Consider the following 18,541-nt stretch of genomic DNA (forward strand, 5'->3'; position numbering starts at 1 on the left):
TAATTCAAGTATAACAAAAACCAATCTATAGGAAATTGGTAATTAAGACTGTATTGGGATAGATCGTTTGTCTTAATTTGTATTATTTATTGATTACTTTACTAAATTATTTAATATTTCAATATAGTTATTGTGTTTACTTTTTCTCGTCAACAAGAATACATCGGTACAATCGAACTGTTGCAGATTCTATCACTTTTTTTGTATATAAGGTAGAGATGCAACGAAAGAAACAGAGGTAAATAGTAAATTATTGCGGAAGCGGATGCGGAAGCGGAAGTGTAATGATTTTAGCTCTTTAATGCAGTGGTCGTGCAACCTTTTCGCGAATATTTTGTTACAAATTTTGCATTTAGCACTTTCAGTTTAATATTAACAAAATAATCCCAAATGAAATTTCATTTTGGCTTCAAAATTGCACTTTTAACTTAAAATTTACACCACTGAGCAAACACTATACAAAAACGCTACAACTGTATTAGAATTTTCAAAATGAAATTATCAACAGAACTACAANCGTGCAGCCGGCTCCATCGAATTATAAGACGTTGTCACGTCAAAAAGCATGTTTTACATCCTTACGCAAAGATAATAGTACCTATTTTTCATAAACTACATACACACACACACACACTCACACTCACACACATAGTTCATTGTCAAAATACACAATCACATAACATTAATAACCACAATTGGCTGAAGAAGACCTTAATACAATAGATTAATAATGATAATAATATTTTTAAGTAGAGATGAGCCGGATACCCGGCGAATCCGATACTTTCTTTAAGATCCGGCAGAGTACCGGATAATGGCGCCGAGTAACCGGCAATTCCACGTAATTCCACCGGAGAGAAAAAGATAATTTAATATATTGGGATCCGTCAAATGGGCATACACCATCTGGTGACAAAATTTTTAACTCGAATGAGGGAAAAATTTACATAGGAAAGTTAAATCAAATAAAAAGTTAATATGTTCAGTGAAAAAGTGCAAAAGCACTTCAGACATAGATCTTCACTCTTCACCTACATTAACTACTTTCCAATAAAAACTAACCGTTTTATATATGTAAAAAATATATTCGGAAAATTAGAGAAAAAAGTAAACTAATAGAAGCTTGGATGAAAGCAGTAGGTATCAAAGANTCCCAAATGAAATTTCATTTTGGCTTCAAAATTGCACTTTTAACTTAAAATTTACACCACTGAGCAAACACTATACAAAAACGCTACAACTGTATTAGAATTTTCAAAATGAAATTATCAACAGAACTACAAGAGGGAGTTGAAAGAACTGGCCGTTTATAGATTAAAGTAGGAAACTAGTAAGAGAATAAAATTTGAAAAATATCAACATAGGAAATATATTTACTCCTAATTGTTACTGAAAAATTTAAGCAAATAGACTAGAAAATGAAATAACAACGACATAATATGATGACAATGACATGATACGAAATAGCTTTGGCCAACTTTTCCTTTAACAAAAACCCGCATTGGATCGCATCGCGTTTTATACATAGAAAGCCGAACAGACAGCCAACTATCTGTTTTTATTATTATTACTTTTTTCTTTTCGATCGCGTGCTTGTAATATTACACGGCAGCCAGCATCATTCAACACAAACAAAATCCACTGCAGTTGTTATTACGTAAAATTTGACTTCACGTATGGATGTACCGCGGTGCAATTAGTTGAAATGCCTCCGTTTTTTCTTTAATCTTCCGGAAACAGCGACCGGCTAAGTATCTGAAATGAAAGCAGGGAAATCCGCTTTGATGCATGTGTTTCGTTCGAATTGAAAAGTCAATAATAACATTACGAGCCGAACCGAATAAAAATATCAGTATTGGTCTCCGTGGATATAAAAGAAATTTGTTCATACGTAAGTAACGAAGTTGATGAATAGTATTCGGGGTCAAACAAAAATCGGTTGTCTGTAAAGTCGGTTTACTGACGATAGTTGAGCGTGACAACGTCATAAGAAAATACTGATGGAATGGTTTCATTTTTGAAAAGAAAATTTTAATTTTATTTGTTTGATAGATATTTTGTATGGATATAGAGAAGAAGGTAAATGGAAATGTATTATTGTATAGCAGCTGTCCACGCGGACGCATCGCTCACTCAAATAGGAGAGAGACAGATGTCGAACGCTGCCGAACGCGGAGGCCGATTGTGCCTCTTTGTCGCTCGTTCCGCGCTCTCGCTTGCACTTCAAGCCTTAAATGGAACGCCTCAGAGCGAGGTAACGCCGCATGAGTCATGTTTTTTCGTGCGTGCAGCCGGCTCCATCGAATTATAAGACGTTGTCACGTCAAAAAGCATGTTTTACATCCTTACGCAAAGATAATAGTACCTATTTTTCATAAACTACATACACACACACACACACTCACACTCACACACATAGTTCATTGTCAAAATACACAATCACATAACATTAATAACCACAATTGGCTGAAGAAGACCTTAATACAATAGATTGAGGTAGAGGGGTTTTAATTGGTAGGTCCGAGGCATCTTCCTCCCTCAGAGATCCGACACCACCCAGCCGTACGGACGACTGGGTGTCTTTCGAAGATTTTCCCTCTTAGTAGTAGTACGCGTCAGAGAGTTCGAAGCGATAATATCGAAGAAAAAGGAGCGAAGAAGTGACAATGAGTTCATACAGCGATTGATTAATAACTGATTGGTAATAGAAGTGTTAATTAGACAGCAAATACTTAAATAAAAGAAGTAAATACGTGATTCTCGTGATGGGTAAATCCTGAATACGCGACTCAGGTTTCTTTTGTCATGTCGCAACATTTTTGTAGTTACTGCCTTTTTGATTTGATTCATAGAGTTAGCGAAATTTGCCTTTACTATGGAAAACTTTAATATTTTACAGAACAAAGATGCTATAGACTTCAGTATTCGATATTAATTTAAGCCGTTCCTGAATAAAGGGTCTTTACGAACAGACACTGGGACAACACAGTTACCCTATAAAATTCAAAATGTAAATTAATTTAATTTTTCGTACTTTTTTTGGCATAAATTACAGTGACAGAATTTGACCTAACTCTTACGGTATGAATTTCTGTTCATGCCTTGCTGTCGAGTTTGAAAGTAATATTTGTGCAAAAAATGAAATATTATAAGTAAATCGAATTAACTCGACATAAATTAAGATTAACGCGACTATAACTGAGTAATAAAACTAAAATAATTTTTATTAATGACCTCTGAAAATTTTGTCGGTTTACTTATTTCACGTTTATGATGAATTATTATATAAATCATCATAAGGCCGTCAGTCCTAAGGAAGATGGGACAAGCACCTCTATTTTCTTTCCTATACTGAGCTAATCTTCGCATTTCCCTAAAATTATTTCACTATTTGTGAACAGTAATCCAATCTAAGTCTACCTCTACTCCTTTTAATTCCTATTTCTTTTCCTAATACATCTCTGACTAGCCCTTCATGCCTGAGAAGGTGTCCTACCAACCTATTTCGTCTATATATTATTGACTTCCATAAAGTCCTCTATTATCCTATTCCTCCTAATACCTCTTAATTTCTATCCTTCTCTATCCACGATATCGTCATCATTCGCCTGTAACACCACATTCCGAACACTTCCAACTTTTTCTTTACCACCGCGCCCAGACATCTTTAAATTAACCGTTCGCAAACATAAAAGTGACTCGACCCTGCACTACCCCTTACTTCATATCTCTACGGCTCCTTCCATCCTGAGTTATCTGGCTTCCTAGACACCGAAAATCAGCCACTTTTTCCAATATTTCGTCTCCTATCTTTATATTCGTTCTCTCCTTACCTTTTCTTTCCTTGCATACCACTTTTGTTTTACTTTCTTCTATTTTCATAGAATACTGCTTCAATTTTATTTAAAGCCATCTCTAACTCCTCCTTTCTAGATGCTAATACTGCTATATCATCTGCAAATCTAAGCATACTAATCTTTTACCCCTGTATATCTATCCCTACAGCTGTGCTGTCTTTAATGATGTCGATCGCGTCTTCGATATATCGATTAAAAAGTAGCCGTACACTTTGTAATAAATCCTTACCCTATTGTGCAACTTTATGGGTAGCACAATAAACAAAACCTATCAAGCATTTCCGTTTCAATTAACCAGAATCGTATTTAATTCGAAAAGCAAATTCGGCCGGTTTATTTCGCCAATAATAAACAATGACACTGTAGTCGTTAGTGAATTTATCTTTTCCAAATATCAGTTACACAATCGCCGGTATAACCGTTCGAATTCCATGGCACACTGCAATTTACGTGTAAACATGCGATATCGTTTACCGTACGGCTAAAATTCCGCAAAGGCGTTAAATATGGATGGCGTACAAATTAATTAGCGAAAATCCGCATAGCAATTAATTAATTACTCCATTCGCGATCATAATTTTGGACATTATTCAAATCGACTTAATATACCAACGAATAACGATGAGATAAATCTTTTAACGGTAACGTTATGGAGAAAAAAGGGTACTTGTATTTGAAGATAGTTTAAAAACATCACGGAGAAAATGAAAAAGGAAAATTTACCTAAATATTAAAGCGATATTTACAATGTATCCCATTAGCCCATTGCTTCGTAAGCGCAAATAATAAAAATTGCAATTTGGACACGAGATTGTATTATGTTGATGTTACAAATTAAATTGTAATCATTAAAAAACTTGAAATAATATATTAAAAAACATGTCAAAATTGAGATTATTACAAGTTTTACGATTTCTACGGCAAATTCAGTCATTTACAAACGAAAATTGTAGTTTTTGCATTGTCATAAAAATTTAGTTTTTTCCGTGATTTCTTAAATCATTGTACCTAAACTAATAGACTTTCATGCAAGATCTATAAAAGAACCAATCATTGCTTGCGCCACCCCCTTTAAATAATTCAACGGAAAATAAATCTTTTTCCAGCTTTTTAGGCAGACGGCGCATAAAAAATTAATCGAATAAGTTCTCTCTTCAGTCAGAATTGTTTTAAATTAAATTTCGTTAAATATTTAATCAATAAAAGCATTAAAAGTTCAAGGAACATGTAACTGGCGGTTAACCATTTTTAACATATTGAAATATACTACACAATAACGTAATACTAAAAAAAATACGCGGTCGTATTTATAATTGATAAAAAAAGTTCAGTGTCATGGTAAGTTGTTGTTTTTGCCAAAAACATGAATAGATATTCAATTTCCTGTGTATAAAAAAAATACAAACTGAAGAGATACTTTCAATTCTTTTACATATTTTGTATTTAAAACCTGCTAAAAATGCAACTAAAGTTTAAAATTGGATGAACAGTAATTTGGTCCAATTTTCACCTTCATTTTTGAAAATTCGAATTAATTAAGAGTAAAAAATATATACCTGTTTACGTAAAAATTAAACCCTTACGAATAGTGGTCCAGTCAAAAATTCTTATTTAACAACTTGCTAAAGGTATTAACTGCTAAAGCTCGTTTAAAATGGTCGTAGTTAGCGTTTAAATTCGTTCAGGAAGACTTCATATACTTAAAAGCACTACTTTTCGAAAAAACTACTCAGCGATGATAAAAAATTCACAACAATACACGGGCAAAAAAGAGGTATCGCGTAAGCACTTTTATGAAACACTGTTTTTATTAAAACGAAGAAAAGTTCAAGTTTTCTTTAATTATAATTTATCTTAGTTCCGCGCAATTCTCGCGCTCTCGAAAAACCACCAACCGCAACAGAAGTAGTCCAGCAGTGGCTTCAACAATCGCCGATCGCCGCATTGTTGCAACACGGATCACGATTCGTTGCCAACAGGTGAAGTTAGCAGCAGGCCAAGCAGGAACGGGTTGGCGCGCGCTATCCGTAAACTGCACCGCTATTTAGCAATCGGCGTTCACGGGAACGCGCACGCGCCAGTCAATGCGGACCACCTGAGCTCCCGAATCCTGCTGCCAGCCGCCTCCATCGGCACCCGGCCTGCTGCGATACTGCAGCACGCAACAAGCGCATCCACGGCTGGCTGATTATCCTGCAGCAAGCGATCCATCATCGCTACCACCAGCTGGCTTTCTCTTAGCTCGTTCATCAACTACAATACTACATTTCTACCGCTATTTCCATTGCATCAGACTGGGGAATCCCGCAGTGACATTTTAAAACTAGAAATTAAAAGTTCGGATTCGAACCATAACTGTAACGCCGTTTCCGGAAGCAATTGTTTTATACGTAACAATGTGACATGTTATTGTTGGAACAAATCCAGAACAAACAAAAAGAAACCAAGTCACGCGTTTCAGCAATAAAAAAAAATGAATACTACTATTGCAGTTTATCGATCACTTCTAGATGGCGTTCGGAAATAACCCAACCTAACCTGCCAATAAATATATATCTACGGTCTTTATTCTATTCTGCCANCCACCCAGCCATACGGACGACTGGGTGTCTTTCGAAGATTTTCCCCCTTAGTAGTACGCGTCAGAGAGTTCGAAGCGATAAAAAGCGAAGAAGAAGGAGCGAAGAAGTGACAAAGCGTTCATACAGCGACGGATTAATAACTGATTGGTAATATAATCGTTAATTAGACAGCAAATACTTAAATCAAAGTAGTAAATACGTGATTCTCGTGACAGGTAAATCCTGAATACGCGACTCCGGTTTTTTTTTGTCATATCGCAACATTTTTGTAGTTACTGCCTTTTTGATTTGATTCATAGAGTTAGCGAAATTTGCCTTTACTATGGAAAACTTTAATATTTTACAGAACAAAGATGCTATAGACTTCAGTATTCGATATTAATTTAAGCCGTTCCTGAATAAAGGGTCTTTACGAACAGACACTGGGACAACACAGTTACCCTATAAAATTCAAAATGTAAATTAATTTAATTTTTCGTACTTTTTTTGGCATAAATTACAGTGACAGAATTTGACCTAACTCTTACGGTATGAATTTCTGTTCATGCCTTGCTGTCGAGTTTGAAAGTAATATTTGTGCAAAAAATGAAATATTATAAGTAAATCGAATTAACTCGACATAAATTAAGATTAACGCGACTATAACTGAATAATAAAACTAAAATAATTTTTATTAATGACCTCTGAAAATTTTGTCGGTTTACTTATTTCACGTTTATGATGAATTATTATATAAATCATCATAAGGCCGTCAGTCCTAAGGAAGATTGGACAAGCACCTCTACTCTTTCCTATACTGAGCTAATCTTCGCATTTCCCTAAAATTATTTCACTATTTGTGAACAGTAATCCAATCTAAGTCTACCTCTACTCCTTTTAATTCCTATTTCTTTTCCTAATACATCTCTGACTAGCCCTTCATGCCTGAAAAGGTGTCCTACCAACCTATCTCGCCTATATATTATTGACTTCCATAAAGTCCTCTATTATCCTATTCCTCCTAATACCTCTAAATTTCTAACCTTCTCTATCCACGATATCGTCATCATTCGCCTGTAACACCACATTCCGAACACTTCCAACTTTTTCTTTACCACCGCGCCCAGACATCTTTAAATTAACCGTTCGCAAACATAAAAGTGACTCGACCCTGCACTACCCCTTACTTCATATCTCTACGGCTCCTTCCATCCTGAGTTATCTGGCTTCCTAGACACCGAAAATCAGCCACTTTTTCCAATATTTCGTCTCCTATCTTTATATTCGTTCTCTCCTTACCTTTTCTTTCCTTGCATACCACTTTTGTTTTACTTTCTTCTATTTTCATAGAATACTGCTTCAATTTTATTTAAAGCCATCTCTAACTCCTCCTTTCTAGATGCTAATACTGCTATATCATCTGCAAATCTAAGCATACTAATCTTTTACCCCTGTATATCTATCCCTACAGCTGTGCTGTCTTTAATGATGTCGATCGCGTCTTCGATATATCGATTAAAAAGTAGCCGTACACTTTGTAATAAATCCTTACCCTATTGTGCAACTTTATGGGTAGCACAATAAACAAAACCTATCAAGCATTTCCGTTTCAATTAACCAGAATCGTATTTAATTCGAAAAGCAAATTCGGCCGGTTTATTTCGCCAATAATAAACAATGACACTGTAGTCGTTAGTGAATTTATCTTTTCCAAATATCAGTTACACAATCGCCGGTATAACCGTTCGAATTCCATGGCACACTGCAATTTACGTGTAAACATGCGATATCGTTTACCGTACGGCTAAAATTCCGCAAAGGCGTTAAATATGGATGGCGTACAAATTAATTAGCGAAAATCCGCATAGCAATTAATTAATTACTCCATTCGCGATCATAATTTTGGACATTATTCAAATCGACTTAATATACCAACGAATAACGATGAGATAAATCTTTTAACGGTAACGTTATGGAGAAAAAAGGGTACTTGTATTTGAAGATAGTTTAAAAACATCACGGAGAAAATGAAAAAGGAAAATTTACCTAAATATTAAAGCGATATTTACAATGTATCCCATTAGCCCATTGCTTCGTAAGCGCAAATAATAAAAATTGCAATTTGGACACGAGATTGTATTATGTTGATGTTACAAATTAAATTGTAATCATTAAAAAACTTGAAATAATATATTAAAAAACATGTCAAAATTGAGATTATTACAAGTTTTACGATTTCTACGGCAAATTCAGTCATTTACAAACGAAAATTGTAGTTTTTGCATTGTCATAAAAATTTAGTTTTTTCCGTGATTTCTTAAATCATTGTACCTAAACTAATAGACTTTCATGCAAGATCTATAAAAGAACCAATCATTGCTTGCGCCACCCCCTTTAAATAATTCAACGGAAAATAAATCTTTTTCCAGCTTTTTAGGCAGACGGCGCATAAAAAATTAATCGAATAAGTTCTCTCTTCAGTCAGAATTGTTTTAAATTAAATTTCGCTAAATATTTAATCTATAAAAGCATTAAAAGTTCAAGGAACATGTAACTGACGGTAAACCATTTTTAACATATTGAAATATACTACACAATAACGTAATACTAAAAAAATACGCGGTCGTATTTATAATTGATAAAAAAAGTTCAGTGTCATGGTAAGTTGTTGTTTTTGCCAAAAACATGAATAGATATTCAATTTCCTGTGTATAAAAAAAATACAAACTGAAGAGATACTTTCAATTCTTTTACATATTTTGTATTTAAAACCTGCTAAAAATGCAACTAAAGTTTAAAATTGGATGAACAGTAATTTGGTCCAATTTTCACCTTCATTTTTGAAAATTCGAATTAATTAAGAGTAAAAAATATATACCTGTTTACGTAAAAATTAAACCCTTACGAATAGTGGTCCAGTCAAAAATTCTTATTTAACAACTTGCTAAAGGTATTAACTGCTAAAGCTCGTTTAAAATGGTCGTAGTTAGCGTTTAAATTCGTTCAGGAAGACTTCATATACTTAAAAGCACTACTTTTCGAAAAAACTACTCAGCGATGATAAAAAATTCACAACAATACACGGGCAAAAAAGAGGTATCGCGTAAGCACTTTTATGAAACACTGTTTTTATTAAAACGAAGAAAAGTTCAAGTTTTCTTTAATTATAATTTATCTTAGTTCCGCGCAATTCTCGCGCTCTCGAAAAACCACCAACCGCAACAGAAGTAGTCCAGCAGTGGCTTCAACAATCGCCGATCGCCGCATTGTTGCAACACGGATCACGATTCGTTGCCAACAGGTGAAGTTAGCAGCAGGCCAAGCAGGAACGGGTTGGCGCGCGCTATCCGTAAACTGCACCGCTATTTAGCAATCGGCGTTCACGGGAACGCGCACGCGCCAGTCAATGCGGACCACCTGAGCTCCCGAATCCTGCTGCCAGCCGCCTCCATCGGCACCCGGCCTGCTGCGATACTGCAGCACGCAACAAGCGCATCCACGGCTGGCTGATTATCCTGCAGCAAGCGATCCATCATCGCTACCACCAGCTGGCTTTCTCTTAGCTCGTTCATCAACTACAATACTACATTTCTACCGCTATTTCCATTGCATCAGACTGGGGAATCCCGCAGTGACATTTTAAAACTAGAAATTAAAAGTTCGGATTCGAACCATAACTGTAACGCCGTTTCCGGAAGCAATTGTTTTATACGTAACAATGTGACATGTTATTGTTGGAACAAATCCAGAACAAACAAAAAGAAACCAAGTCACGCGTTTCAGCAATAAAAAAAAATGAATACTACTATTGCAGTTTATCGATCACTTCTAGATGGCGTTCGGAAATAACCCAACCTAACCTGCCAATAAATATATATCTACGGTCTTTATTCTATTCTGCCAAGAAATTTTGAACTAAAACCGCAGCAATGAAAAAACTACGAACAAAAGGTCAAGGTCTCAATCATTACACATTTATTATTTATTAAAAAGCATTCACCAAATACTGCGTTTATATCCGAAATATTCACGATGTCCAGCACCTCCACCAAAAGTGAACAAAACTATTCATAATAATACCGAGCAAATTATCTAATATATTCTTTTAAAGAAATGATAACTGACAGAAAAGCAATGAAACTGATCAATTTCTTCTCTTAAAAAGAGCAAAACCCCATAGACAGCACTTCCTACATAAGTTACAATTTAAGCGCAATGAGAAGCTTTGTCTAAGAAAAACTTCATCTTCCAATAAGTAGACAAGAAAAACAGTTATATAAGGATTCCATTTTTCCTTATCCTTATTTCTTAAATTATCAGGTACATCCCTCCTTTCATACCATGAAAGAAAAATTACCTGACATCACTTTAAATGAGACGTCAAAAAGTTAAAAATTATTATGAAAAATTCCTCGCACAAGAACATTTAATAAAATTTAACCAATCCATACTTTTTAACGTTTAAAAATTATAAAAATCCAACTAAATGCGTTTATATACTTTATCTTCCTTAATAAATACGAAACGTTAGAAAAATTCCCAGACCTTCTCAGTATCATGAATCACTTCTTTGCCGCTTGGGTTTTCTTTTACTTATTTTTTTCTTCGCGAAAAGATAAATGTTGCGCACTTTCGGTTTTATTCGCCTAACCAGGCAAAAAACGATAAAACGGATTCATACGCAAAAATAATGCCCTAATGCAGTAATAGAGCGAGTTAAATACGTGCATGTACGTATTACATAGATATCTACTTGAAAAATGTAGCATTTCCCAAAGACGACTAAACAACTAATAATAAGAAAACTACAACTAATTGAACCTTAACACGGAAATGAGAATATGCACGTCAAATACAGTGTACCAATCAAAGAAACTAATTCATTTACATAACCAAGGTTAAGATACTTTTTTGAAGTGATGCTTTTCTTTTAGCGCATTGAAAATAAATTTTTAGCATGCAACGGAACTAGCGCGCGCATCATGCGACGGAAGCAGGCAACGGGCAGCCAAGAAGACTACAAAAGGATTCAACTATTTTCGCTATAAAATCAATCTTCATGATGAATGTGAATGACGAGGATAGTGAAATGTTGAAAGGGTTATTAAACAAAATATGAAAGGAAGGGAAATTACTAAACAAAATCGAGGATAAAATGGATATTGGGATAAACCTGAGAATTACAGAGCAGTCTCGTTATTAGATATGGGATATAAAGTAATGATAAACATTTTAGCGAATAGGATTAGTTATGAGGTTGATAACGAAAATAAATTAAATAAAGGTCAGGCAGGATTTAGATAAAAGGGGTGGACGAGAGATATCATGTATTTATGTTACATTCGATGATTCGATAATAAATAATAAGATAAAAGTAGGTAAGATTTGGAAATTCGGAATTAGAGGTAAAATGCATATGAATCTTACAGACAGACAACCGGGAAGGTACAAGTGAGTAGCAATGAAGTTAAATACCAACACGGAAGCAGAGATGTGATTAATGTGAAATACTTGCATTTAAAATGCAAATACAAAATAAAAAATAACTATTTTTATCTTGCATTTAAATACTTTTTTGAAAATAGCATTTTGTATTTTATTTAAAATACTTTTCCAAACGTATTTTCCATTTGTAAAACGCAAAATACATTTTTGCCGTTAAACGTTTTGCTAGTATCGCGGATCAAGAATTATATAAAATGACGAATGAAAGTTGTTCACATTGCCTATTGAAGGTATTAGAATCTTAAAAAGGGACAAAGAGACATTCCGTGAATCCCTTTTAATTCTTTAACTGAATAGAGCTCAAAAAATTATAAACTCCTTGGATTTGAATTATCTAAAATATTAGATCGATATTGTTTTCCGAGTTCAATGTCATAGTCCATGGAATTTTGAACTACGAAATTCTATGAATTACGACAAAACAGCCCACAAAACAATATCGAATTGATATACACCAGCTGCGTAAAACTGAAAACTGCAAGATATTGTGATGTGCTAATAAATGCCTATAATCCAAAATTTTCAGAAAACGATTCGAAAAACTTCACTTATTAGATGAGCACAAAGCTAAAGAAACTATGGATTCCATTTTTTTCTCTTATTATAATGTGTACTAGATCAGAAACGAAATTGGATTGTAAATATTTTGATATAAAATGATTAATGTTGATTTTACATCAATAAAATTATTTGCAACCCTATTTTGACTCTGATCTTCACGCTAAACAAACTATTTTTGCATCAGTATCTTTTTTTATAATTAAAACGAGTGACAAAGGCAAATAAAGAAACATATAGAAGAATTATTTGTAGCTGAACTGAAGAGACTATAACATAAGGATAGAAAAACTATATCTCAATCACTTCAAACAGAAAACTACTCAAAGTATTAGTCTAGAAAAACTCGAATATTTAAAAAATGAGCAAATGCCCGCAAGGTTTTCTTAAAGAATATTCTATACTTAAATAAATGTAGGTACTACAAAAAAGTATTTCTTTGAAAAAAATATTTTGAAAATACGTATTTTGATTTTAGCATTTAAAATACAAAAGAGAAATCTACTTTGTATTTTGCATTTGAAATAACAAATCAAAAAAGTATTTACGTTTTGTATTTAAATACTTCCAAAACAAACATTTTGCACATTCTACACGGAAGTAAGACAGGGGTGTGCTTTAAACTCTATACTGTTTGATGTTTTTATTGACCACATTATGAATTAGATAAAATGTTTAAAACGTTAGAGAGATATGCCTACCATACGAATTAAAAGTAAACACAGGGAAAACGAAGATCATGGCCTTTAGAAACGGGAGGGTAAATAAAGGCATGGGAAAAGTGTGCATTTAAGGAAGAGATCACTGAAATTATATACAAATTTAAGTATTTGGGTTTCTAGTTTGCAGCAAACAAAATAGCGTGAATAAGTATATAGAAAGGGTGGCAGAAAAACTCAGAAAACAGCTAAATCTACATGGGTAGTAATGAAAAGAGCAAGTTGAGACAGGGAGGAAAAATCGTATGTTTCTAATGAATTCCATTGTCAGAATGGTGGCTTTATATGCATAGAAGTGTGGCGATGTAGCAAATTAGGAAGTTTGAGTAAGGTACGAACAAGATATTGCATTAGGCGTTAGGGGTGGCAAGAAATACTCCAATATATATATTAAGAAATAGACTAAACTTCAAAGTAGAAGGAGGAGACTGTGGTAAATATTAATTAAAAATGAAAAGGAATACTCACCCCTAATTATCACAAAAAACTTTATTTGGGCGGACACGTGTTTCGCCCACTTCATACGTCATACTTCATAGTCTCGCGTTGATAATGCCCACGTATGAAGTGGGCGAAACACGTGTACGCTCAAATAAAGTTTTTTGTGGTAATTAGGGGTGAGTATTCCTTTTAATTTTTAATTAATAATTACCACAGTCTCCTCCTTCTACTTTGAATATGGCTTCCCGGTCATTGGAGTTAAATAGACGTAATGAGCATTGAATATGTAGTGAGAAAGTGAGAGGGTGTTAATACTTCAAGGATGTGTTGGGGATGAAATCTGATAGGTGTCCAAAGGTATGTCTAGTAGTAGAAATTAGAACAATTAACCGTCATAGTGTCAAAGGGGGCAGAATATTTAAGGGGGGGTACCAAAAATAAAAAATATAAGGACATTTGGGCCAAAATAAGGTACAACAATGTAGGAAGGGCTTTTAAAACAGGCTATAGTGAATGAATTTCTAGATTATTTGAAGGACGGAGGAAGATATGAGAGAGTTAATTATTGAAAAAATGTCAGTTGGACCTCATAGTTTTAAGAGAATTTTTGTTAAAAAGTATGCAAGTTAAAATAAACGGAAAAGGGGCACTTTGGAAAAACCCGTAGGGAATAAAATGAAATATAATATTATTTTTATATTACTAAACAAACATCCCGAGTTTCTCTCATATTAATATTATGTAGGTACAATGTCCCGAAATGAGAAACGGAGTATAGAGAACCCTTCGTGAAAAGCCGATGAGCGTTTACAAAGGCAATTAATTTTAACTAGAAAGGCGATGATCTGACGACGTTGACTGACTAGGTACTTAATATTTCGCAAGAATAGTCAACGGAAGTACGCTTTCGTCTTTTATCCAAATACCTAATTAAGAAAACAATGCGAAAGATGTTACTTAAATGCTCATTCATGGAAGTATTCCGATGATAAGAAGTAGTTTTGTATTGCAAGTTTGCTTAAAACTTAAGCTTATATATATATAGGTACACAATAGGTTGAAAACTATTAAATACATGTACAATATTACAAAATTATTGTTAGTAATAATGTTATCAAGGATACTTACAATATCCTTTCCCATCTTTCTGCACATTGTTTGGAGGATTAAAATTAATATTATTGACCGACACGAGAAAACGAACAAAATGGCTTCTACGAAATTCTCACATCATTCCTTAAAAACCATAAACCCCCTTCCTATTTTATATTCTGTGGCGTAAAAAAGTGACAACATTTTGGCCCCAAATGTAAATCACACAGTACGAATTACACTAGGACTTCATTAAATATATGTCCAATTCAAGACATTTACAGTTGTGATTATTTTCCGATGAATGAATTTATTTTTAACTACTTCTTATTTATTAATTTTATTTAATTATTAGTTCAATAAAATTTGAAATAGTGGAAAAACTCACTGTGATTGATTACATCTATGGAAGATAAAAAACTTATGTCAAAATCCATAAATATTATTCTTTATTAAATGTGTGCCCAATTTAAAATATTCACAGTTGTGAATATTTTCCAATGAATTTGTTTTTAATAATTTTTTATTTATTAACTTTATTTAATTCAATAAAATTTAAAATACCGGGAAAGCTTACTACTGTGTTTGATTACATCTATGGATATCTATTATCTATGATAAAAAACGTAAATCGTTATCCATAAATATTATTTTTTCCAATGTAGTATTTACGTTAAAAAATATTTCAAAGAAGTTTAATAAAAAGTTTTTCTTTTACTTCCTATAAACGCATTTGAATTTCGAAAATTTACTTTATAATTTTTGCTTGTTATTTTGCTATTATATTCAAAAGTCCATAAAAACCATTTAGCCAACGACTACATACAACGATTTAAAAATAAACTTAAATATACAGAGATTATAGGAATTAATTTACTTGTAATTAATTTATTATGGCACAATTTGTAACTGAGACTAATTATTAATTCTGTTTTTATAAAAAATCATCTACAGAAGCCATAAAAATGCAACATGATCATGGCGACACCACAATTATATTCTGATATGTACAGATGACATGCGCGCATGATTGTCAAAAATATTAGCACTGAATTGTCATTGTAAAATAGGGCAGAATCCTTGTTTTATTGAAATTAAAGCCATTTAGGCTCAAATTAGAATAAACAATGTCTAAACAAGAACAAGTACTTCAGATTGAACCACAAAATGAACTTAGATTTAGAGGTAAGCTAACGTTTTTTGATTGGAATAGTCACCTACCTTACACATACGCCGTTTGTCATTATAATTTATAAAACTCATCATTTTTGATTGATAATTATATCACCAAGCTATTTATTAATTCATAATGACTACAAATATTTCTGCTGAAGAATAATTACTATTAAGAATATCACTTAAAATTTTAACAAATCTGATTAAATAATCATTTCTTACAGGGCCCTTTAATGTTCCTGTTACATCTTACATGAAACTGACTAATCCTTCAGACAAGAAAGTTCTGTTCAAAATTAAAACTACAGCTCCAAAAAAATACTGTGTTCGACCGAATTCTGGTATTTTAGATGCACACAGTAATACGGAAATTGCCAGTAAGTACCTTTCTTATACTTATAAATTTATGCATTCACAGTCATAGTTGTAGCTTTTAAATAAGAAGTACTACTTTCCAATACTCCATATTTTTGAAAATCTTTGTAGTGTATTATTTTTTCTTGGAACATTATTTGTTATTGATTGATAAAGATATATTGATTATTTACATCTTTGTAATGTAGCTCATTTATAAAAGAAATAAGTTTGTTTTTTTTGCAGTTGTATTTCCAATTGTGCATAATTTGCATAATTGGAATCAAAATAATTTTACCTTTGTTTCCTAATTATTTATGTCCTTGAATAAAAACAAAAACAGCTTATATATTACGTTTAAAGCCTCTTTTAATCAATGACTTATCGATCTTTTTATTTCCTTTTATTATATGTATGTGAAATAAAAATGAATGGTAGCTTTGTTAGGTAGCACATTAAATAAGTTACTTATCTGCAAGGTTGCATTTTAATTGCTATTCTGTATCATCAGTTTACTGCTAACTACATATTTATGGTTCTGCTTACCTACTTGTTGAAATACAAATTTTTTTCAGTCTGTCTCCAACCTTTTGTTTTTGACCCAAATGAAAAGAACAAACATAAGTTCATGGTTCAGACTGTTTTTGCTCCTGATGAGGAGTTCAATTTAGAACAGTTATGGAGAGAGATCAGTCCAGAACAGTTGATGGACTCGAAACTCAAATGTGTGTTTGAACTACCAGTTGATCAGAATGAGTCACAGGCTTCGGTACAGGAGGAAGTTGCCAAATTAAGCCCCAAAGTAACTTCACCGACCTCCACAACAGCATCTTCTAATCTTGAAGCTGAACTTGAAAAGGCAGCTGCTGAGGTACATATTTCATTTTATTCAACTATACTAGCGCGCGCCTATTTTGCATTATATTGTCAAATAGGCAATGCATATTATATAAATTAAAATTGTAACTTCATAAACTTTAATATAATCGTTTTTGACCCTCCTTTTATAAACATACAAAGAATCTGTTAAGTATAGAATATCTGTAATAAGGTCGGTACTTAAGTTACGATATTTCTTGAATTTCTTAAATAGCGAAGTGTATACATAGATCGTTACATTCATAAATAACATGATAGTTTTTGCCGTATATGAAATCATTTAGAAATATCAAAATAAGCTGTTAACGATTTTTCAAAATGCTATTTTATTTAGGTAAGAGTACTTAGAGAAGAAGAAAGTATACTTCGACAAGATAATCTGATGTTGAAAGAGGAAATATTGCGATTGAAGCATTTACTAGGAGACAGTGTGGAAACGAGTCTTCCGAGGAAGTACAATCCCAGCGTCCAAACTCAGAATATACCAGTGGCATACATAGCTATCGGCGTGATAATAGCCGTTTTCGGTATGATCTTGGGAAAGTTTATACTTTAAATGAAAAGACTTTACGATGTGGCTTTTAACTTCTCCCCAGTTTTTACATTATACTTTTTTCCGTTTATATTTTGCCGTAATGAGAAATAAAAATTTATGTGACAGGACATTGTGCTTCTGTAAAGATATAATTTTTGCTTAAATATTGCGGTCCGTCGTTATTTTATTATTATTTTTTTGTTTTAAGCATTCAAAAAGCATAACAGGCTAATAATATTTCTCGAAGGACGCATTAGTATTAGTTTCCCTACCGTCAGTCCCAGCTTATCGTTTTTACTGTTAGTTCTTTGCTGTTTTTGTTACCCAACTAATTATTTATTATTTAAATGTTTTAATTATATACGTGGGAAACGAGTAGCATAAAATGTATCATAAATAGTGAGTTGTTTTGTTGGAGTGCAAATTACACAAAAGAAAAATTCGTTTCCGATAATTATTTATGTGCATTCGTTTAAAACAATCGAANAAACTGCATTTACTAAACAGTTTATGACCCATGAATACCAGCTAAAATTTAAATTTTTAGAACCCATATTAAAAACATTTCGTTTAATAATTATTTTGTTACCCAACTAATTATTTATTATTTAAATGTTTTAATTATATACGTGGGAAACGAGTAGCATAAAATGTATCATAAATAGTGAGTTGTTTTGTTGGAGTGCAAATTACACAAAAGAAAAATTCGTTTCCGATAATTATTTATGTGCATTCGTTTAAAACAATCGAATAATAGATGTGGGTAGGTCACCATAAATGAAAAAAAAAAATGAATTCGTTTGTTGTGCAACAGAATATTGTCTTGTTTGTAACAAAAAACCCATTGCATTTATAATCTCCGAA

At 33.0% G+C, this 18,541-nt stretch overlaps 2 protein-coding genes across 6 annotated transcripts in view; one reads left to right on the forward strand and one right to left on the reverse strand.

The window, feature by feature from the left end:
- The window catches only part of LOC108738026 (potassium voltage-gated channel protein Shaker), a 230,838-nt gene extending 215,793 nt beyond the window's left edge, over positions 1-15,045 (reverse strand). For 2 of the 5 annotated variants that reach the window (XM_018472144.1, XM_018471514.1), the window contains exon 1: positions 5,414-5,804. The gene's annotated coding sequence lies outside the window, so the exon portion shown is untranslated. Of the gene's footprint in view, positions 1-5,413; positions 5,805-14,769 lie in introns of those variants that run through there. The other 3 variants (XM_018471430.1, XM_018471277.2, XM_018471906.1) reach the window with 3 other exon arrangements.
- Positions 15,046-15,749: 704 nt separating this feature from the next.
- On the forward strand, positions 15,750-18,120 carry LOC108738688 (vesicle-associated membrane protein-associated protein B/C). The gene is made up of 4 exons (XM_018472252.2): positions 15,750-15,918; positions 16,134-16,286; positions 16,839-17,134; positions 17,477-18,120. The coding sequence occupies exons 1-4, from the start codon at positions 15,861-15,863 to the stop codon at positions 17,696-17,698; spliced, it is 729 nt and encodes a 242-aa protein (XP_018327754.1). The 5' UTR covers positions 15,750-15,860; the 3' UTR covers positions 17,699-18,120.
- Positions 18,121-18,541: the final 421 nt, after the last annotated feature.

Source organism: Agrilus planipennis, unplaced genomic scaffold (genome assembly GCF_000699045.2).
Source record: "Agrilus planipennis isolate EAB-ADULT unplaced genomic scaffold, Apla_2.0 scaffold2, whole genome shotgun sequence".
NCBI classification, from domain to species: domain Eukaryota; kingdom Metazoa; phylum Arthropoda; class Insecta; order Coleoptera; family Buprestidae; genus Agrilus; species Agrilus planipennis.

Excerpts from the sequence above, each read along its gene's own strand:
- LOC108738688 (XM_018472252.2), top strand. The coding sequence starts at position 15,861 with ATGTCTAAACAAGAACAAGTACTTCAGATTGAACCACAAAATGAACTT. Across the intron at positions 15,919-16,133 it reads AAATGAACTTAGATTTAGAG|GGCCCTTTAATGTTCCTGTT; the intron begins GTAAGCTAACGT and ends CATTTCTTACAG. Across the intron at positions 17,135-17,476 it reads TTGAAAAGGCAGCTGCTGAG|GTAAGAGTACTTAGAGAAGA; the intron begins GTACATATTTCA and ends TATTTTATTTAG.